This window comes from Protopterus annectens, chromosome 17.part0 (genome assembly GCF_019279795.1).
Source record: "Protopterus annectens isolate FY-2018-M chromosome 17.part0, PAN1.0, whole genome shotgun sequence".
Taxonomy (NCBI): Eukaryota; Metazoa; Chordata; order Ceratodontiformes; family Protopteridae; genus Protopterus; species Protopterus annectens.
In genome coordinates, this window is record NC_056751.1 from 586292131 (window position 1) to 586316251 (window position 24121).

Genomic DNA, 24121 nt, shown 5'->3' on the forward strand with positions numbered 1-24121 from the left:
AAATATATCCATACCTGAACAATTGTCTAATTCAAGCAGAAAACCAGGGCAAACTGTTAAATCATGGCGTTTGTAAAAAAAAAAAAAAAAAAAAAAGGTTCTAACTTGTCTGGGGTACACCATAAATGGACAAGAAATCACAACTGGTACCCTGTCAACAGATTACATTCCTAGGTGCAAGCTTTAATACAACTGCCAAGATGGCTTTCCTCATGCCAGAGAAGCAAATTCATTTGGTAAACTACTTCAAACAAGTGGCCACAAAAACCCTGCTATCTGCAAAACAAATATTGCAAGCCTTGGGGTTCATGGCCTCTCCTGCATTCTTTTAATTCCATATGCGAGACTGCATATGAGGAAACTACAGTGGTATCTAAAAAGTCTATGGAGTCAACATTGTCACAGCCTGGAAACAATGCTTCCTATCATACCTTGCTTATGCTTGGAGTTCCTATGGTGGGCAGAGGCCTGCCACCAAAACAAGGGACTGCCATTTACACTATCCCCTGCCGCCCAAACCCTAACTACAGATGCATCAGACTATGCATGGAGGCTCACCTGACAGGGAAGTACATTCAGGGCAAATGGAACCCAAATCAAATGCACCTACATATCAATCAGAAAGAAATGTTAGCTGTACAGAATGCTCTGACAGCCTTCAAGGACTACATTCTTCCAGGACAACTAATGGTAAAGACGGACAACACCACGGTTATGTGGTACATAAACAAGCAGGGGGGTACACATTGCTACCCCCTCTGCAGACTAGCCATGGCATTGTGGAACACAGTCTTGAGCTACCAAGTGCATTTACAATCTCAATTCCTGCCAGGAAAATTAAATACACTGGCAGACGGACTAAGCAGAAACCTCATGGACCCACACGAGTGGAAACTGGAACCACGGATTTTCAACATGTTGACAAGCGAATGGGGGAGCCCAGACATAGATCTATTTGCCTCCCTCCAGAACTACCAATTGGACATGTTTTGCACAAGGACTCCCCACAAACCAGCCTGGAAAGTGGATGTTCTGTCCTTCAGCTGGAAAAAACTATCAGTCTAGGCTTTTCCCCCTCTGCCTCTGCTCTCCAAAGTTCTACTAAAAGTCAAACAGGACAAACCAAGGATGATTTTGATTGCTCCAGACTGGCCACGCCAACACTGGTACCCCCTCTTGTGCAATGTGTCAGAAATATCTCCATGGCACCTGCCTCAGGACCCCTTCCCTGCTGTCCAAGCAGGAGAACCAAATTCTGCACCCTCAGCTTCCAACATTGAACCTTGCAGCCTGGCTAATCACTTAAATTCACCTTTGTCATCCCTCAGCAAACCTGTGATGGATGTCATCTTGGAGGTGAGGAGACCTAGTACTAGAAAATCTTATGCTGACAAATGGAAAAGATTCTGTGCCTGGAACCAATCTTTAGGGATGAGCACAGCATTGCCCAATTTACCTCAGATTTTGCAGTACTTAACTGAGATGCTTCACAAGGGCCTGTCCTTTTCCTCCATTAAAATCCACGCCTCAGCTATTTCAGCTCACTATAACACAGAACCACCCCTCTTCTCTCATCCTCTGCTCAGGCAGTATCTCAGAGGGGCAAAAAACTTGAGACCACCCAGGAGAACTCCTACCCCTGCCTGGGACCTTAACTTTTTTTTTGGAGAAACTCACTCTACCTGCTTTTGAGCCAGCTGCTACTGCAGACTTAAAATTTCTTTCTTGGAAAACAGCCTTCCTTTTAGCAATCACTTCAGCTAGAAGGATTTCTGAATTACAGGCCCCTTATGGTAGTGGAGCCTTTCATCATCTTTCGTGGGACAGGGTATCTCTCAGGACCAATCCATCCTTCATGCCCAAGGTGGTTTCCAGTGTGGCTCTTAATCAATCCATTCATTGTCAGCATTTTTCCCAATCCACAGAACAAAGGGAAATGGATTCTGCACTCCTTGGATGTGCACAGACAACTTAGATTCTACTTGGACAGGACTAAATCTCGAAGAAAATCTGAATAATTGCTGATAGCATTTGCTGCAGGGGCAGAGGGGAAGGCTATTTCAAAACAACCCGTTTCTAAATGGTAAGCCATTGCATTCATTTCTGCTGTAAGCACCATGGAAAACCCATTCCCCAGGGGATCAGATCTCACTCCACCAGGGCTGCATCTACATCTGCAGCCTTTCTCAGAGGTGTTCCTACCAGGGATATCCTAGACGCTGCTACCTGGAGTTCTGTATATACTTTCACCAAGCATTGTCATTTACCAAGTTTCTCTAAATCCAGAGCTGGTTTTGCCACTGCTGTCTTGCAGGGCCTTAAAGCTGCCCCTAATGATGTATAAACTCCTCCTCCCAACCATAGCTTTGGGAATCTACCCATATGTAATGACTGCAACAGTGAAACATGAAGAACATAGTACAGTTTTGTACACGTACCATAAATGTAGATGTTCGAGTGTATTCACTGTTGCAGTCCTGGTTACCGTCCCTCCAGCCCCCTACTTTTTTCTGGCTATACCTCTACATTCCTTTACTATGCTTAAAAGCCTTTTTGGCTTTTTGGCCCCATTGGGGGGGGGGGGCACCTGACATCTGGGGCAAGAAAAACTGATGTAATAGCGTCGACTGCATGTTTTATACCCCTGACGTCATGGAAGAAGGGACAGCAACTGACGCAGGACCCAAGACTTTGTTAATCAGGCCGACTTAGGGCAACCTGCCAGCAGATTACCCAAATGTAATGACTGCAACAGTGAATACACTCGAACATCTACATTTATGATAAGTGTACACAACTGTACTTTCTCAGTAGACCTTCAGGATACGTATTGTTATATAAAGGTGGACAAATACTCCAGAAATTTTCTCCACTTCCGGCTGGGAGCCAATCATTACCAATTCAGAGTACTGCCCTTTGGTCTCTCCACAGCCCCTAGGGTGTTCCATGAAATGCATGGCAGTAGTAGCAGCTCACTTGAGACTGCAGGGATTCAGAGTGTTTCCATACTTGGACGACTGGCTCTTAACTGCTTCGACCAGGCATCAGTTAATGGTAGCTAGAGATTACACACTCAATATCTGCACCCATCTGGGGATAACAGTAAAACTCGAAAAATCCCATTTAATGCCAACGCAAAATTTAGAATTCATAGGGGCTGTACTAAAATATTCAAACAGTTGCATCCCTTCATTCTAAAAGACTTCAGAGAATAGTGATACAAGTTCAAAAGATAATCCACAGAAAAGAGGGATGTTCATCGTGTTTCACTGTTGCAATCATTACTCTTGGGTTATCCTGCTGGCAGGCTACCCTCAGTTGGCCAGAATTCCAAATTCTAGGTCCAGCATCGGTTGCTGTCGCCTCTTCCCTGACGTCAGAGTGCGCAAGGGGTATAAAAGATGCAGCCGACGCCATTTTCTTCAGTCTTTATTGCCGTGCGGTGCCCGAAGCAAAAGCAGTTCGCAAGTGCCGGTCGGCCGACTCCTGAGATTTTCAAATCTGAATTTCAGAACCAGTGTCTTCATTAAAGCGAAGTACCCCGTTGGGGAAGCTTTTTTTTTCTTGCTCCAGATCGATGTCAGAAGAAGTTAACAATTGTATTTCTTGTGGGAAGCAAATACCTCATAAAGATTTTCACTCATGCTGTATTCCTTGCCTAGGCCCTGATCACAACATTGCTAGCTGTCGGTTTTGTGCTAGATTTAACCAACGCACTATCAAGCGTCGGTTCGATTTTGCATTTCATCACTTTGGCCGAAGATTTAATTATATAATGCTGGCGGAACAGCCGACAACTGGAGGTTACAAAAAACACAAGGACAAGGATAGGCATCCGAGGTCCAAAACAGACGAAGCCTCTTCTAGGCCAGTCACCGGTTCTCAGTGAGGCGCTTTCGCAGCCCCTGGCGCCCGCTACCTCAGAGCCACAGTCCACTACTGACTCCCACGTGGAGCCGACTGGGCCTCTGGAAACTCAAGGTATTGGACACTCGGAAATCACTCCCTCAGATGGGTCCAGAGTCACTAAGCAGGCATCGGCTTCTGAGGATGTTTTCAGACCTATACAACTATATGTTAAGCCATCTTCAGCTTCAAAGACAAAGACTAAAGCAGCTCTAAAGACAAAGAAACAAGTACAGCGTTCTCCTACTCAGACTTCCATGCCTAAAAAGCAGATGCTCAAAATGGCCAAAGACCTAATTACTTTGATCAGGGGCTCCCATCCCCTTCCTGATAAACGGCCTAGGCAGGAGACAAGAGTATGATTCTTCTGATCAGGTATCTATTTCCTCTGATTCCTCTTCTGAACATTATTACTCCATGCTTCCCTGTGCGGATTCTGATGCTGAAGAATCCATTCCTTCAGCCTCTCCTCCTGAGGACTATTCTTTTGGGGAAACACTGCATACTATGAGGGAGCATTTCCATTGGGAGAGCCAAGATTATTCTTAATCTAAGAAAAGGCTCAGAGACTTTCTGCTTCTTCCACAGCACAGACCCCTTACTATTCCACCTGTTCTAGACATTGTAGATGATGTATTTTCAGAGTCCGGACTGTCCCCTGACACTCTACCCCCTGCACCTGCTAAGCCAGACAGATACTACAGGGTCCCGGATTCTCAATTCCTATATAAAAACCCCGCTGCTGACCCAGAAACTATATCTCAGGGTTCCAAGGGGGTTAAAGCTTCCACTGCAAAAAACCCTGTCCCCTCTGATAGGGATTCTAGGGCTCTAGACAGATGGGGGGGAAAAAGTTTACACTTCTGCCACCCTGGCTGTAAGGGCTTTAAATTGTCAATTTCATATGCTTAAATATCAGCAATATTTAATGTCACTACTTAAACAGAAAATGTTGACAAATACTGAATGTTCAGAGAACAAGGAATTGCAGGATTTATTGCATGCAGCTGAACAAGTGGGAAAACAGACTTTGCAATGTGGTTATGATTCACTGGAGGCCTCTTGCAGGGCCGCTGTTAACAGGTTCTGTTATTAGAAGGCATGCTTGGTTAAAGGAACAGAATCTGCCTGATCATGTTAAAGCAAAATTATTAGATGCACCATTACAGCATGATACTTTGTTTGGTACTAAAGCAGAAGAGGTGTTGAAAAAATGGAGGATAAAGCAAAATCCATGCAGACAGTCAAGGATTTCTTACAGGTACAGCCACCCAGGTTTAGCAGGAACTGGCCTTCTAAAAATTGGTCCTTTCCAGTCTCAGACAGACCACAAAGAGGCAGATACAGGCGTTCCAGAGGCAGATCTCATCCCCAAGGCTCATACTGGCCTAAACAATGGGGTGCTCCTACCTCCAAAAGCGGAGAAGACAAATTACAACCTTACAGGAAACAGTCCCAATGACTTTCCTCTACCAGTTCCAAGCAGTTTTCTTTTGACAGCCCCCTTAGGGGGAAAGCTGGCACTTTTTTCATCAAATTGGCAAATGGTTACCCAAGACAAATGGGTCCTGAACATAGTGTCCCAAGGCTACAGGTTCCATTTTCACACTCTACCAAGGTCAAAGGGCATGCCAGACCTGCCACACAATCAATGGGCAGAGGCACAAAAACAAATTACAGCCCTCATGGACATGAAGGCCATTCAGCAAGTACCACAACAAGAGCAAGGACAAGGATTTTACTCCAGACTTTTCCTAGTACCCAGAAAGGACAAAACCTGGAGACCAATTCTGGACCTGTCTATACTAAATTCGTTTCTGGAAATTCCAAAATTCAAAATGTTGACTCTTCAGCAGCTACTGCCCATGCTGGGCAAGAGGGCTTGGCTTGTAACTTTGGACCTAAAAGAGGCGTACCTGCATGTCCCAATCAGACAATCTTGCAGAAGATACCTCAGATTCATAGCTGGCTCAATACATTACCAATTCTCTGCACTTCCCTTTGGCTTATCTACTGCGCCCAGGGTCTTTACAAAATGCCTGGCACCAGTAATTGCGTTTTGCAGACAAAAAGGAATTCAACTATATCCCTACTTGGACGACTGCCTAATTCAAGCAGAGAACAAAGACACTCTTCTAAAGCATCTGGCGTTTGTAAAAAGATTACTAATTGGCCTAGGGTACACAGTAAACGAAAAGAAATCAAAACTACTGCCCCCTCAAGAGATAATATTCCTGGGTGCAAGCTTAAATACAGCTGCCCAGATGGCTTATCTCACACCAGACAAGCAAAAACAACTGACTACTTACTTCAAGAAATTGGCAACAAAAACCCACTTGTCTGCAAGGAAAATCCTGTAGGCCTTGGGTTTCATGGCATCCTGCATTCTACTAATTCCATATGCCAGACTGCATATGAGGAAACTACAACGGTATCTGAAAGGTGTTTGGACTCAGCATTGCCACAGCCTGGAGACAGTAATTGCACTCATTCCCTGCCTACAACAGGAGTTTCGATGGTGGGCAGAAGTCTGTCACCACAACAAGGGTCTGCCATTCAGTGTACCCACAGCCAGACAGACACTGACAACGGATGCATCAGATTATGCCTGGGGGGCCCATATGGCAGGAAAATGTATTCAGGGCACATGGCCTGCAAACCAGATGCATCTTCACATCAATCAAAAAGAGATGCTAGCTGTACAAAATACCCTGACAGCTTTCAAGGACCTGCTTCATCCAGGACAGTTACTTGACACGTCTGTACCAAATATTCCTCAGATTTTACAATACCTAACTGAGATGCTGAACAAAGGCCTTTCTTTCTCATCAATTAAGATTCATGCCTCTGCCATTTCTGCACATTACAATACGGAACCATCTATCTTTTCTTATCCTTTAATAAGGCAGTACCTCAGAGGGGCCAAAAACATTAGGCCTCCAAGGAGAACACCAATTCCGGCCTGGGACCTCAATTATGTTTTGGAAAAAACTTACACTGCCTCCTTTCGAGCCAGCATCAACAGCAGATATAAAATTCTTATCCTGGAAAACAGCTCTGCTCCTAGCCATAACCTCTGCAAGGTGAGTCTCAGAGTTACAAGCACTCATGGCTGTGGAACCTTACATCATTTTTCATCCCGACAGGGTTTCTCTGAGAACAAACACTACATTTATGCCTATGGTGGTGTCCAGTGTGGCCCTCAACCAAACCATTCACTTGAAACCTTTTACCCAAATCCACAGAACAAGGGTGAGAAAATTCTACATTCTTTGGACATACACAGGCAGTTGCGGTTCTACTTGGACAGAACTAAAGCTTTCAGAAAGACTGAGCAACTTTTAGTGTCATATGCTGCAGGATCACAAGGAAAGGCTATCTCATAACAGACTATTTCTAAATGGATAGGCCATTGCATCCATTTCTGCTACTTTCAACATGGCAAATCAGTGCCTAAGGGCATTAGACCTCATTCCACCAGAGCAGCAGCCACTTCAGCAGCCTTCCTCAGAGGAGTACCAACCAAAGAAATCTTAGAGGCTGCCACTTGGAGTTCACTGCACACCTTTACAAAGCACTACCACTTGCCTCTCTGCTCTAAGTCCAGAGCAGGCTTCGCCACTGCAGTTCTGCAGGGCCTCATAGCCTCTCCTAATCCTATTTAGCCCAGCCACCCATCTTCAGCTTTGGGATTCTACCCAAGAGTAATGACTGCAACAGTGAAACATTATGAACATAGTACAGTTGTGTACCTACCATAAATGTAGATGTTCGAGTGTATTCACTGTTGCAGTCCAGGTTACCCACCCACCATCCCCCTTCTCTTTGCTGGGACTTATCTGCACTTCTCTGTCCTATACAACCTTTTTGGTGTATTTGCTTGTAGATGAAGGAAATGTTATTTTTGTGCATGCATTTCTTATTGGTATATTTTTCAGCCTACCTATTTGGGGCACCTGACATCTGGGGCAAGAAAAACTGAAGAAAATGGCGTCGGCTGCATCTTTTATACCCCTGGCGCACTAACGTCAGGGAAGAGGCGACAGCAATCGACGCCGGACCTAGACTTTGGAATTCTGGCCGACTGAGGGTAGCCTGACAGCAAGGTAACCCAAGAGTAATGACTGCAACAGCGAATACACTCGAACATCTACATTTATGGTAGGTACACAACTGTACTTTCTGGCCTGACTAGTCTTGCAAGCTCTAGGGTCGATGGCAGCTTCAGTAACTTCAGTAACTCTAATACCTTTAGCCAGGTTACATATGAGAATTCTGCAATGGCTGCTAGGTTCCCAGTGGTCTGTCCTTCACCAACCCTTGTCAGACAAAATCCTGATCACCGTTTGTTGCAAAACGGATCTTCTTTGGTGGGTACATTCTGAACAAATTATCTAGGGTTATTCCTTTGTTCTTTCAGAGCCCACGGCCATAGTGACCACGGATGCCTCCCAGATGGGGTGTGGAGGGCATTTTCTGGGCAAGATGGTTCAATACACTTGATCCCCCTAGAGGCCAACTTGCACATCAGTGTCCTGGAGCGAAGAGTGGTGCTTATTGCATTGCAGGCCTTTTAGACAGCTCTTCCTCAAGGGACTGTTGCAATTCAGACAGACAATATTAATATTTTATTTATTTATTTATTTATTTATTTATTTCAGTTTGATAACCGGGGAGGTCCACTGGGCTCAGGAGCCCGTTTTTAGTGGAGGCCTGGGGAGAAAAGCTCCACATTACTTAGTAAAGTTAAAAAACAGGTAAAATTAAATTTAAGATTCAAACATATGGGTACATTAAGATAGAACAGAAAACATTAGGTTTTATGAATACATGTAAAATTGTCATACAGAGACAGTATGAGGTACAATGGGTTACATAGCATATGAGTCATATATTAACATGGTTGGTTAATAAGGTTATTTACAATTTGAGTCTTGTTAGGGCAGAGTGGAAGACCAGAGACAGTATGGGGTACAGTGGTAACATAGCATATGGGTCATAGATTAACATGGGTGGTTAATAAGGTTATATAGAATTTGAGTTTTGTTGGGGCAGAGTGGAAGACCAAGTGTAAATTGTAGGGAGGGGGATAAAAGGGAGTGCAGACTATTTACAGTATTTACAATATATACAAAAGGCAGCAGTAAGAAATAAGTAGAATCATGGAACAAAGTGTAGGAAGAAGGAGTAGTGTGGAGATACAATTAGTGTTGAGAGTAGAAGGCTAGGTGGGGAAAGTGCATTTGCACTTCCTATTAGAGAATAAGTGGGAATAGAGTAGGGTTTTGAAGTTGTTAGGGTTTTCAGTCATTTGTAAAGATGGAGGTAGAGAATTCCATTTTTTGGCTAAGGAAAAGGATAGGAGGTGTTGCCCGGCTGGTCGCTTTGGTGTGTGGTACATCAACAAGAAGGGAGAAACCAAATCTTATCCACTTTGTCAAGAAGCCTCAGAGTGTGGCAGTGGGTGATTTCTTCCAACCGCTTTGTAATAGTGCACAGGTGAGTTCCAGTGTGATTGCAGATAAGCTGAGCAAATGCATCCTTCAGCCTCACGAGTGCTCTGTCAATCTAAAAGTGGTGAAATTGGTATTCTGTCATCAGTGTCAACCTTGCTGCGACCTGTTTGCTTTTCCCCTAAACAAGTGCAGCAATTCCTTCATCCTGATTCTCCCTTCGGGGAAGTCATCGAGAGACGCTGTCCTCCGCAGTTGGGCCTCCAGTCTCTTGTATGCCTTTCCCCCAATACCTCTAATTCCAATATTTTTACAAAAAGCACTCTTGTTGAAAAGCACAGTAATCTTTATTGTACCCTTTTGGCCTCGACAGATTTGGTTCCTCTTTCTTTGTCCTTGTCTGAGTCAACAAGCTTGGATTCTGGACCCAGTTCCAGAACTTCTGTCGCATCCAGATGGTCTTGTTCACCCAGAAGTTTTGAACCGCAAGCTGACTGCATGGTTCTTCCAGTTCCTTTAATTGCCAGGCGTCCTAACATTTCCTCTCTAGTATGCCACATCCTCTTGTCGGCTCATAAACCTTCCACTGAAAAACTATATTCCAGTAAATGGAAAAGATTTACCATTTGGACTTTCTCTTCAGTGCTGGAGCTTCCCCTTCCACTGTCAGATTATAATCTGCTCCAATCTCTAATTTTCATTATGTTATAAAAGAACGTTCTTTAGCCTCTCATAGACTTTGTAAATCTTTCCTAAGAGCCACACTTTTGTTAAAACCTCCGTTCAAAGTTCCCACTCCTCCTTGAGATCTGAATTTAGTATTACAGACTATAATTAATTCCCCCTTTGAAACCTCTGCGGAATGTGACCTGAAGTTTTTATCTTGGAAGACACTGTTTTTGGTAGCCATTACTTCTGCTAGGAGGATTTCAGAGGCCCAGGCTTTATCATCTGAACCTCCTTATCTGATTTTCCTTAAGGATAAGGTCTCTTACAAACAAACCCCACTTTTCTACTCAAAGTAGTATCCGAGGATAACATCACTCAGATGATTAATTTACCGGTTTTCTTCCCAAATCATTCCAACAAAGGAGAATATGCCTCACATTTACTTAGACGTTCACAGACAATTGTGTTTCTACCTTCAAAGAACTAAAGAGTAGAAAATCAATTCAACTGTTTGTTTCCTTTTCCAGTACAAAGTTGGGTAAAGCATTCAGCAAGATTACTCTCGCTAAATGGTTGAGACTGCATTTCATTTATTTATGATGAGACTAAATTGACCTTGCCTAAGCCTGTAAAAGCACATTCTGCAAGATCTGTATCCACTTCAGCAGTTTTCCAATCTAGAGCTTCAATGGATGATATTTGTGCAACAGCTACTTGGGCTTCTCCCCATACCTTTATTACTCATTACAAACTGGACTTTGTCTCTAGACGAAGATCGTCCTTTGGCTCGATGGTGCTCAGGAATATCCTTCCGTGAGTCCACTCAAGATTTTTGGTAGCTGGGGACTTTGTCCCATCTGTCAAGGATAAAATGAAGATTGACAACATCAGATAAAGAAGTGTACTTACCATAACGTTCCATCTGTGTTGTCCAGCTTCATTTATCCTTGACTTTCCTTCATCCCCCGACCCGAAAGAATTTTTGATGGAGTGGATCTTACATTCTTTAAGTATTATGACTATTTAAGCACAGTACGTAGGGTTTCTGTAGAGATATAGATATATACGTGTGTGTGTGTATATGTATCTATCTATATATATATATATATATATATATATATATATATATATATACACACACACACACACACACACACACACACACACACACACACACACTTATATACTTTTTGCAAACTCAGTCTGAAGTAGAGAGAGAGGAATTGTACGTGGAGGTGAAGCTTGAGTGTGTTTGGCTGGTGAGAGCTGTAGTAATGGCCATGTCGGTTCCGATTTCAGAACCAAACTCATCTGTCAAGGATAAATGAAGATAGACAACACAGATGGAACGTTATGGTAAGTACATAATGCCTTTTTTTGTGTTGTTCTACTTTGTCTAAAAGGTCCTCCAACTGCAGTCTGAATGCACTCTGTTCCTCGCTATCACAACCTTGTTCTGGGGAATATGCAGAGGTTATGAATAATGCCCTATCATTACAATGGAATCTAATTTCCATGAGTCTATCACTAATTCTGATGACATCCCTGTTTTCTGAAGCCTGTTCCTCACCAGAATGCTCACACCATTTCTAGCCTGTCCTCCTCCTGAGCAGTAGACGGTGGATTCCAAGTCAAGCAGCTTTGCTGCATTGCCCTTCCATATTGTTCTCCTGGATACATAGGATGTCATCCACTTCCAAGTTTAGTCCTGTCATTGAACCTGTATTGAGTGTAGCAATTATTGGTTCATGTTGGCAGGTTGATTGGTTTTACATCCAGTTTTCACTCAACAAATCTATCCTAATAACCCAAGTTGGGCAACTGAACAGCAGACAAACAAGTAACTTAGTAACGCAGAGCTGCTGGGCTTTATGGTAGGCACACATTGGTCATTAAGGGAACATATACCCTTCCCACCTTTGCCATAGGTCCCTGGCGTAGGTTGAAGTAGGCTGGATCCTCAACCCACATATTACTGGAAAATACCCATGCCCATTTGGCAACATTAGTCAACACAACCAAATCACCTAGAGCCGTATTTTGCACCGTCTAGTGGCTAGCAATGCCAAGGCGTGCAGTTTGTAATCTGTGTTCTCCTATTTTGAGGATACTGCACACCACATTAGATACCCGAATAAGTTTGTACAACTCTTCCTGCTGTAGGGCACTGTCTAGCATTTGTGGTGCTGCTCACAACTCCATTCTTGGGTGAATTTTTGATGGAAGCACTCAGCATGATTTTGGAAGGTAGGAGGAACCCAGAAGAGAGAAACTGGGAGAACATGCAAATTCCATACAGGCATTGGTCAGAGGTCAGGATTGAGCTTTGTGCATGGAAGATGAAGACCTTAACCATTGGGTATAATTTGAAACTTATTTTGATAGTATTTTGTCCTATGCATTCAAGACAAAATTATCAACATATATGTAATGGTTGTCGGCAGGATGGCATACCAGATTATCTGAAGGGTTAATGCCTTTAAGGTGAGATAGGTTTATGTTATGTTACTTTATGATTAACTGTTGTGGAGTAGTTTATTTTTTCCCTAGATGCTTTCCCCTTCTGCCTGCCAGTCATATTAAGTCTGTCAGACTGGAGATTATTTATTCTGTACAAATGGGGAATCCCCAGGTCTGCCAGGATGCAGGCCTTCCAAGGAGGGGTCATTCAGACAACATTGAGGAGTTTGTTCTTCCAGCATCGAACCCTTTTTAAGTCTTTATTCCCACTCCTGTGTGGGGTGACAGGCTACGCGCATCATACAGTGCTCTCCTCCTGAAAAGTACATGCTCTCATACTCTTGTTAATGAAGACTACCACCAAGCGATAGCTTAGTGAGCCATTAGCCCACCCAGGACAACCACTGCAGCACCATCCCACCAGTGAGGGACTGTGGCTGTTTGTATCTTGCTCCATATCGCCCTTCCTCCCCAGGGATAGGCATGCCCATATTCCCCTGCCGCAGTGCTGTCAAGCTCCTGAACCACTAATCAAATTTGGGTCTTGTGGGCCGTACTCAAAGCTGTATTCCTGTGTGTCACCTGTGATGCTTTGTGGAGTAGATTTTGATTGTTAAAGTAAGAGTGGTGTTTTGAATCATTATAAAAGGCACACTAGTATTGAGAGGGAAGGATGCATGGGAAAGATGAAAAGAAAGAACCATTCAACCCCCCCATACCTTGGTGTGAAGGCTGCGGAATGTTTCCTAAGTCCTAACAAGGAGCCAGGCAGCGTAAGTTGGTGGCATTATTCTGTGAGACGCATGATTTTTGAGAAAGCAGGCTGTAATGGAAGTATCTACAGGTAAAGGCCATCCACCTCTACCTGCCCTTCTGTCTCCTGAGTACTTACTTCATTACTGTTCTCCCAAATTGCCCTCTATGCTGTCAAGAAAAAAAACATGCTTGAAATCTAAGGTATGGGACAAAGTTTGTACTCGCACTGCATATCCAAAATATGGAACTGTATCCCAAATTCAGTCAGAGCTATATCTGTCTTCCAAGTGTTTTAGTACTCTCTAATATAATTTCTCACTAACTCATGGATATGCCCACATACCTCACCTGTGTGATATATATTAACAAATACTTTACATTGTTACTAACCTAATCTCTCATCATACTGTCTTATCTATCTATACTTTCAACACCTGCCCTCTTCCCACTTTTAGGGTGGACTTGTATCTTTTTTTGTTTTTTCATAACATAGTAGAGTATACTTCTAAAACTTTTGTATATTCTGATTGTCATTTAATCATAATTTCTAATTTATTTTTATTTTTACATCACTGGTGTCTCCTTATGTTTTATTATATCCTGTGTCTTTATCAAACTGTATGCATGAATGCTTTTTTAATTACATTTGTGTTAGTGTTTTATTTGATGTTATTTAACTTTCTGGAGCTTTTCTCCCCAGGCCTCTGCTGAAAATGGTATTTATTACCCAGTCAGACTTTGCTGATAAACATATGTGAATAAATAAGTAACATTAATAGGGAGGACATAGAGAGGCAGGTGATATACAGGTGGGAGATCTGAAAACAGTTTGATGATTGAGTGGTAGTAACTGTCATTCTTACACAGACAGATGGTGTTGTTGCAGAAGTAATTCTGAGAAGGATGCCTTGTGATCTTTTGGATTGCTGCATAGTGTACTTTAGTCAGTGATCTGAGTTACTGTGTGCTGGGGTTAAGCCCTTGTTGCTTCTTTACTCAATGATGCTGCTGCTGCACCAGTAATTCATTTTGAAAATGCTCTTGAAGTCACTGAGAACAGCAGAATGAAAAGGTTGAAAGCCTTTGTGCATTTTGTGTGGGTTTGAGAATGAATGGATTTGTCTGTGTAAACAAGCAAACCCACATGTAACCTTAGTCACTGCAAAAGGAAGTACTGGTAGCTAATAGACTGTTGCATATTTGCAAATGCTTAGTGAATTTGCATGTGTGTATACATTGTCCTGTGTTCTTATTTTTTTCTTTCCAACATTTGCTGCCTGTAGTTGTATGAGAATCTTCAAGGAGAAAATGAGAAATTGAAAGAACAGCTTCAGGAAATTCAGCTGAAACTCACACAAACCAAGCTAGAGCTAGAACGAGCTACTCAGGTAAGTCACAAGTCAGATTTTGGTCTGTTTCATTATTATGTTTGAGAGATTTCAGGACCAGTGTTTATGCCTAGAATTTGTTGTCTATTGGGGAGGTGTTCCTGTTTAAAAGGACAGACAACCAAATGCCGGTAGCAGGTCTTAGTTCAGCAGAAGAAATGAGCCGAAGAGCAAGTGAAAACAAATTGTTAAATGCACAGTTACTTGGTCTCTGAAACCTCTTCACCTGAGTGTGACCCCATTACTAGCAACAGAGGTGTTACGTGGTTACATTTTAAGGGATGAAAGTCCATCATTTAATAATGATGCTAATGTAGGTGGTACAGAAGGGATATAGAGGTGGAAAGTAATATCCATGTGTGGGTCTAAAGGGATAGGTTGGAAAGGATGTAACCATTGTCAAAAGACTTAAAATGAAATAGTAGTGAATTTGTCTAACAAAAGGTTTACTAAAAATGAAATATCTATATTAAAAGGTTTGTCATTTAACCTCCACCATGTCTGTAAATAATTCCAGATTATTTGTAGAAGTAAAACACTAAAATATTATTTTTGAAGGTGAAAATGTGAATGACAAATGAGGCAGTGGAAATGTATATTATGTTATTGAGGTTTGCTTCTTACAGGATTAGTATGGTGATCTGCTATGCATTTTGTTGAAAAGCAGTTTCCCATACTATTGAAGCAGATGGAATACAGAAGCGAGTGAGAGCAAGAGACATCCCAGTTCATATTGCATCCCACTAGCATTGTCTTGCCTGGATTTGTCAAAATGATTCTCTCTTATTTTGTTAATCCAAAACTGTACCGCAGCCTGAGGTACAGTATTTGGAAGACTATTTGGTTTGTTAATTGTTGAGGCCTAACTTTGGTAAACTGAACAGGTTTATTCATTGCACTTGCTAATATGTAAATATACCAAGATAGGGGAGAAATCCATCTACTGCTGCAGCTAGGGCACGAAACTGTATCACATATTCAACGAATATGCAAAACATAATTCAAGTCTGGGAGGATTCTCATTCAGCAAGGCATTCATCCTGTAGCACTGCCTTTCCTGGCTTGAGAGGGACCATTGTATAAGCTTTGGATCAATCTCCTTAATGTCTGCATTTTTCTTAAGAAGTCATATCCCATCAGTTTTTACAAGACCATGCATAAAATGATGGGTTTACCTACTCTGTGTTTTTTTTTTTCCTGTCACTTTTGAGGGTCAGAGATTAGTTAGTTTTAATATTTTTTTTAAAAAGTCTGTCATTGCTTTATTTACTCAGTTTGTTTTATAAAAGCACTTTGCGTAATATTCTTATTGTGCTTTTTTGTCTAATTTCTGCATTTGATTACCAGGACATACTCTTATCTACCTACGAGGATTCTGATGCAGAGGATTCCATTCCCTCTGCTTTCCCTCCAGAAGATTTTTCCTTTGGTGAAACCCTGCATACCCTTAGAGAGCATTTCCGCTGGGAGAGCCAGGACTACTCTCAGTCCAAAAAGAGACTCTGGGAATTTTTAAACTTGCCTCAGCACAGGCCTCTAGCTATCCCTCCTGTTCTGGAAATTGTAGATTGTCATCTTGGAATCCAGCCTTATCCCTGATACTTTGCCTCCAGCTCCCAGGAAACCTGACAGCTACTATAGAGTACCTGACTCCCACAAATTCCTCTTTAAGAATCCTACTGCGGATCCAGAGACCATTTCCCAAGGACCTAAAGGCATTAAGGCTACAACTGCCAAAAATCCTACCCCTTCGGACAGGGATTCTAGGGCTTTAGACAGATGGGGTAAGAAGGTATACACCTCTAACAACAAAAACACACTGCAGGAGGTAAAACCAAACGCTGGACTTCCAAATGTAAAAAAATAGAATTTATTGAATAACTGACAACAATAAAATGCTTAACAAATCACCGCATTTTTCATCTATTCATACAGACTTCATCAGACAAACAGATAATTACTAACATCACTTTTATACTAACCTAAACATTTAAATGATCCAATGGCATCTGAATATAATGCAACTCATTAATATGTAAACATACCTCACAAATACTGACTCCAAAGCACGTACTGTTTAAATCACACCAAAAGAAATATAATTTCGTGTGATTTAAACAGTACGTGCTTTGGAGGTCAGTATTTGTGAGGTATGTTTACATATTAATGAGTTGCATTATATTCAGATGCCATTGGATCATTTAAATGTTTAGGTTAGTATATAAGTGATGTTAGTAATTATCTCTTTGTCTGATGAAGTCTCTGTCAGTTATTCAATAAATTCTATTTTTTTTACGTTTGGAAGTCCAGCGTTTGGTTTTACCTCCTGCAGTGCATTTTTGTTCTAAGTTCATTTTCGCATTTGTATCTCCTTATATTTGGTTAAAGGTATACACCTCTGCTACTCTTGCCATTAGGGCTTTAAATTGCCATTTTCATATGTTAAAGTGGGTTCGTATTAAAAAAACGAACGCTGATTGATCGACCCTAGTACACCAAATGCTGAAAATCCCAAACACTCGGAAGAGCGATTTTTTTTAATTTTTTTTTCCCAGGGAAAAAAATTTGCTGTTCCATCAAAAAAAAAAAAAAAACTTAAAACAGTATTTAATGTGGGGGGCTTCACCCCCTCATCCCCCTACTTAAATATACCAACTCCGAGATCGCACCACAGTGGAGGAAACAGCAAACTCCCGAAACCGGCCCAGTGCTTTTTTTCCCTAAGAAAAAAATCGCTGTTCCGGGTGTTTGGGATTTTCAGCGTTCGCTCAAATAGGGTTGATGAGTCAGCGTTCACTTTAAACATTCGCTGATTCAATATAGACCCATTAAAGTATCAGCAACATATTATGGAGCTAATTAAACAGAAAACAATGTTGATTCCTGATTGTGCAGAACACAAAGATTTACAAGAGTTAATGCATTCTGCTAACCAAGTTGGTAAACATACTTTGCAATGTAGGTTTGATGCCTTAGAAACATCTTGCAGGGCTGCTGGCACTGGGTCTGTTCTTAGAAGGCATGCTTGGGCTTAAGGAACAAACCTTGCCAGATCATGTCAAAGCAAATTTACTAGATGCAGCATTAAACAAAGAGTGTCTGTTTGGCAGTAAAGCAGAAGTTGTTCTCAAAAGGATGGAGGAGAAAGCTAAATCTATGCAAACTGTTAAAGATTTCTTACAAGTACAGCCACCTAGATTCAGTAAGCATTGGCCTTCTAAAAACTGGTCTTTTCCAGTCCCTCCCAGGCCTTCTCAGTCCAAACCCAGGGGTAGCAGACCACCAAGACTACAGTCTCATGGTATGCACAGATGTAAGCAATGGAGTGCTCCCACATCCAAAACAGGGAGTAGTAAACCACCATCCTATGGTAAAATTGCACAATGACTTATCCTTAACTCTTCCAAGCCTTGCCCAAGTACTTGCACCTTGCCCTGCAAGTCAAAAACTGGGAGTACATTACCCAGGACAGATGGGTCTTAAACATTGTTTCCCAGGGATACAGATTCCACTTCCACTCACTCCCAACCCTAAGCGGATGGCCAGACCTCCCCCCAAACCAGTGGGCAGAGGCCCAAAAACAAGTACTTTCTCTTCTCAATATCAAGGCCATTCAACCTGTTCCAGCAGAACAAAGGGGACAAGGCTTTTATTCCAGGCTGTTTCTAATACCCAGAAAAGAAAACTCTTGGTGTCCTATCCTGGATCTGTCTATTCTCAACACCTTTCTTGTGGTTCCAAAATTCAAAATGCTAACTCTCCAACAGCTGCTTTCTATGCTAGCCAAGGACTCCTGGCTAGCAAACCTTGACTTTAAAAGAAGCTTATCTGCACATCCCCATAAGGGAATCTTGCAGGAAATACCTATGTTTCAGAGCAGGCTCTATGCACTATCAGATGTTCTTCATGTTTCACTATTGCAGTCATTACATTTGGGTAATCCTGCTGGCAGGTTGCCCTCAGTCGACCTGAATACCAAAGTCTTGGGTCCTGCATTGGCTGCTGTCGCCCCTTTCCTGACATCAAGTCTTCAGGGTATAAAAGAAGCGGCCGACGCCATTTTCTTCAGTCTTTCTTGCCGCGCGGTGCCCGAAGCAAAAGCAGTTCGCAAGTGCCGGTCGGCCGACTCCTGAGATTTTCGTGTTCGAATTTCACATCCGAAGTCTTCAATAAAGCTAAGTACCCCATTGGGGAAACTTTCTTCTTGCTCCAGACTGATGTCAGAAAAAGTAAATAATTGTATTTCTTGGGGAAAGCAAATACCTCATAAGGACTTTCAGTCTTACTGTATTCCTTGCCTATGCCCTGATCACAATGTTTCTGGTTGTCGGTTTTGTGCTAGATTTAACCAATGCACTATTAAGCGTCGGTATGATTTTTCTTTAAACTATTTTGGACGCCGGTTTCATTATCCAGAAATGTCGTCGGATAGCCATCCAACTACAGGAGTTCACAAAAACGCAAAGAAAAAGAGAGAGATGAACAACTGAGGTCCAAAACCGAAGACAAAGCTTCTCCTAAGCCAGTCGCCGGTTCTCAGTAAGGTGCTTTCGCAGCCCCTGACGCCCGCTACTGTAGAGTCGCAGGCCGCTACCGACTCCCATGTGGAGTCGGCCATGCCGCTGGAAACTCAAGATCTGAAGTAGGAACTTCATTTGTCAGCAACCTTTGGGATACGGATCCGATCTCGGATCCGAGCCGACAACTTCTACCACAGCATAGATCCGAGCTCCTAGCTCCTCCCTTTACCAATAATCCCCTGCCAACCCTGACTGACCTCCGATCTAGTTTGCCGCGCTTCAAGCTACAAGCTGGATTTCGAGCTCCTGATAGTTGAGTAAACTTTGTGAGAAAAACTTTACTTTTTTCTTCCTTTTTCTTGTGTGAGTGTGTACAAGTGTTTGGGTATCCTTATTTATCTCTTTTTGTGTTTAATTTTTCCTCCCTGCCCTCGCTGGTTCATAGTGTGTGTAGGGGCCCAGTGAGTGTGTTTTTCTGTATACCATGTCGGAGGCCCCTAAAGCCATCTTTTCAAAATGCACAGAGTGTGGCCATAAGCTTTTACCGGCGGATGGCCACACCCGGTGCGTTAGGTGCTTTGGGGTTGAACACCTCTCTTCTGAATGTGCGATTTGCGCAGCGTTCAACCCCAGGGCACTTAAGGACCGGAGGTCGAAGCTGATCCTGGCGGGCCTTTTGCCCCCGGATTTGGCTCCGGCCTCCGGTACTTCTGTGGCCGCTGCCCAGCCCTCGGTGGTAGCCACCCCTGTCTCCCTCCCTCCGGTCGGGACTCAACCTCCCACTTCGGCTCCGGAGGAGAGGGAGGCCGAGAAAGCCAAATGGAAGGAGAAGCACCATAAGCGGCGGGCCGAGGACTCCTCCTCGGCCCCGCCCACCAAACAGGCTTCTCCATCCAGAGCTTCTGGATCTCCTCCTCGGCTCCGGTCCCCTTGTTTCTCACCGGGACCCGGGGAGGAGGGGGCCTGGTCCCCGTCGAGGTCATCGAGGCGACACTGTAGGTCTGCCTCGGTGGCCTCGTCGACGTCCACCTTTAGTATGTCAGATGCAGACATGGACCGGATGATGAGGAGGTTCATCCAGGCCCAGCTGCAGATGGGAGTGCTCTTGCCTTCCCCCCCCCCCCATGGGGGGGGAGCTCGACCCCGTTTTTTGCTCCAGTCGCTCCTTCTCCGACCCGCTTTCCGGGTTCGGAGCCGAGCCGCGTTGGATCTGGGGGTGGGTCGGGGACAATAGTACTGGTTACTTCGGCTCCGACTGGTCCCTCAAGCTCGTCGGATCTGACCTCTCGGAGCCATGGGTTGAGCTTCGGATCCGAGGGACTCTGTGTGACTTCGGCTCCGTCCCGGTCGGAGCACACTGGTCCTTCGGATCCGAGGGTCTCGGCCCCGGATCCGGACCCCGCTTCGGAACCGAGTGGGAGTCGACTCTCGGATCCTATCGAGAGTGGCTCCCCCTCGGCTTTCGCAGTGGTGGAGAGGGCACTGTTGAGTGCATCCAGACCTCCGGTCCTGGCTTCGGCTCCCCCATGCACTCTCTCTCAGCTGGTCTGGGCTCCCATCACCCGGCCTTCGGGGCAGCCTGCTTCAGCGTCTCAGGGTGTTCCTTTGGAACGTGACATTGCTGGTGAGTCTTCCTCGGACAGCTCCCCCGAGAAGGTCCGTCACACATCATGGAAATGCTCAAGATTAGGGGAGGATGGTCTGCCCCCAAGGCTTCCTCCGATGAGTCCATATTCCTAGAAGCGTTCGAAGCAGGGCCATCTACCTCTTGGGTGTCCCCTCCCCCCGACCCCCTGGTGGACCTTATTTCCACCAGGGCTTGGAAGGAGCCGGACACGGTAGAGCCAGTCCCCAAGCGCCCGGGATAGAATTCTGAGTCCCCCTGCTGAAAGAACCCACTGGAGCAGAGTCCCCCCGTGGATGCCATGTTGGTGGCGGCGGCCACTAAGAGAGAGTTGGCTCAGGAGAGCTCTGCGGTCCACCCGCCGAGTAAGGAGTCTTTAGTTCAGCAACCTTCTCCATGAGGGCGCTGAACTATATGGCACACGTCATCCGGATGCAGCGAGATCTAAAAAAAGAATACGCTGCATCCCCCCCTGAGTCCATGTCGGAAGGGGACAAGCAGCTCTACTCCTCCCGAATGTCTACTCTACGTTCAGTTTCCAACACAACACCTCTATGCGGCTCTTGTCTCACGCCACTGCAGGAGTCGCTAGAGCTGGAGGAGCCGGCCTGGTAATGAGGCGCCAAGCCTGGCTCCGACATTGTGACTTTTCGGAACCCTTTAAGGCGTCATTCGCGAATGCCCCCTTTGATGGTTCTGCACTGTTTGGCAAAACCGTTCGCGACACTTTAGTCCAGAGCGAGAAAGATGGGAAGACGTTGTCTGCCGTCGGAGTCCGCTTCTCTGCTCCCCAGAGGTCCTTTTCCAAGAACCAAAAGGGTCAGAAGAAGATGTGGTTCCATAAATCGCATCAGTCCCAGTCTGCTCCGGACAACCAGTCCTCTCGTGGCAGAGGAGGACAGGGAGGACGCCTCCCAAGAGGCAGAGGGGGTCCCAGAAAGTTTGGGTCCAGAAAACCTTTCTCTGAGAGGCCCACGCAGAAACCCTGAGGGGTTGCCCGGCTGCTGCACTCTGGAGGCAGTCGGGGGGCATCTTTCGAAGCACCTAGCAGTGTGGGAGTCCATAACAACAAATCGTTGGGTGCTTCGCATCATATCCAGAGGCTACCTAATTCCCTTTATTGTAACCCCCAAAACCAGAAACCTCCTCGACGTGCCACCCAATCAGAGGGAGGCGGCTGCTACAGAAATTCAGCAGCTTTTGCAAAAAAGAGCCATCCAACCCATTCCCCCCAGATCAGTTCGGATCGGGGTTTTACTGCAGGTTCTTTCTGGTGCCAAAAAAGACGGGGGACTTGAGGTCCATTCTCGACCTCTCTCTCCTGAACCTGGCAGTACCCAAAGAAAAGTTCCGAATGGTCACGCTACAATCTATTCTACTCCTATTATGGGAGAATGACTGGATGTGATCGATAGATCTCAAGGATGCGTACTACCACATTCTGGTGGACAGACGCTCCAGGAGGTTCCTCCGCTTCCGGCTGGGAGCCAGTCACTTTCAGTTCAGGGCCCTCCCCTTCGGTCTCACCTCAGCCCCCAGGGTGTTCACCAAAGTCTTGGCGGTTATAGCGGCCCACCTGAGGCTTCAGGGAATTCAGGTCTTTCCGTACCTGGACGACTGGCTTCTCATCGCCCCAACAAGGCATCTGCTCTGTTCAGGCAGGGATTATTTCCTCAATCTTGCTCCACGCCTAGGGTTGACTATCAACATGGCCAAATCCTCTCTGGTCCCTACACAGGTAATAGATTTCATAGGGGCGAGATTGGATTCCAGACTAATGCTTGCCTTCCTGACTCCTGATCGGCTTCAGAACCTGAGGTTGCATGTTCAGGCCATTCTCCGACTTCCTGCTCCACCGGCGGAATTGATCCTGAGGGCTCTAGGGTCCATGGCGGCAGCAATTCCTCTGCTGCCCCTAGCCCGTCTAAATATGAGGGTCCTGCAGTGGACCCTCCAGGTACAATGGTCCCTGTCTCGCAACCCCCTGTCCCATCCTATTCCCCTAAGCAGGGCTTGCAGAGGGTCGCTCCTGTGGTGGCTCCAGTCCCCGAGTCTCCGCACGGGACGACCATTCTTGATGCCTTCCCCCGTCGCCACAGTGACCACGGACGCCTCTCGCCTGGGGTGGGGGGGCACTATTCAGGCAGAACGGTCCAAGGCACGTGGAACGACACAGAGACGACCTTGCATATCAGTGTCCTAGAGATGAGGGCAGTGCTTTTGACGTTGCAGGCACTTCACAGTCTTCTTCCGATTGGGACTATTGCAGTACAAACGGACAACATGTCAGTTGTCTGGTACATCAACAAACAGGGGGGAACCAGGTCTTATCCTCTTTGTCGCGAGGCCATGAGAGTGTGGGAATGGGCGATATCCACCAACCGCTTTCTCATTGCAACGCACATTCCGGGACGGTCCATCATCCTAGCAGACAGGCTCAGTCATTAGATTCTGACCCCGTACGAATGGTCTCTCAATCCTCTAGTAGCAAAACAAATATTTGCCCAATGGGGGCAACCCTGTTGCGATCTTTTTGCCTCTCCCTCAAATACCAAATGCAACAGTTACTTCGCTCTAATCCCCCCCCCCCCCAGGGGGAGTCCCGGAGAGACTCTCTAGTACATGCTTGGCCTCCCGGTCTCCTTTACGCTTACCCTCCATTGCCCATGATGCTAAAACTCTTACAGAAAGCCAATCGGCTGGGGAGCAAAATGATCCTCATTGCCCCATTCTGGCCTCATCAAACGTGGTTCCCATACCTGTGGTCTCATCTGATTCATCCACCCTGGATTCTGGATCCCCTTCCGGATCTCATTACTCACCCTCTGGGTCTTCCGACCACCAACCTGGTCAACCTCAAGCTGACTGCTTGGTTGCTCCAGTTCCACTCCTGATAAGGACTCCCGGAATCTCCTCATCAGTCAAAGCCATCCTAGTAGCAGCACACAAACCTTCCACCAGAAAGGTTTATCGAAGTAAGCGGAAACGTTTCTCCATTTGGGCGGAGCACTATCACTTAGATCCTTTCACGGCGCCTCTTGCGTCGGTTTTGGATTTTCTAACTACCCTTTTTCATCAAGGGGCTAGCTGCTCTACAGTCAAGGTACAACTAGCAGCGATTTCGCATTATCATGTAGGGCATGAATCGGGCCCTCTAATCACTTCCAAGCTTTGTAAAGCTTTCCTCAAGGGTACCTTCCTCCTCAGACCCCCTGTCAGGGAGGTAGTACCCCCATGGGATTTATCTTTGGTTCTTCAGGCTTTGACAGGCCCCCCTTTCGAGCCAGCGGCTACGGTTGATCTCAAATACCTCTCTTGGAAGACGGCCTTCTTGGTGGCCATTAC

At 45.0% G+C, this 24121-nt stretch overlaps 1 protein-coding gene across 1 annotated transcript in view; it reads left to right on the forward strand.

Moving 5' to 3' along the window:
- The window catches only part of PPP1R12C (protein phosphatase 1 regulatory subunit 12C), a gene marked incomplete in the record, with an annotated part of 1670410 nt that overhangs the window by 1407474 nt on the left and 238815 nt on the right, over positions 1–24121 (forward strand). Inside the window, 1 exon segment of the mRNA XM_044059211.1 lies at positions 14528–14632. Within this exon segment, the coding sequence (XP_043915146.1) occupies positions 14528–14632 (105 nt within the window).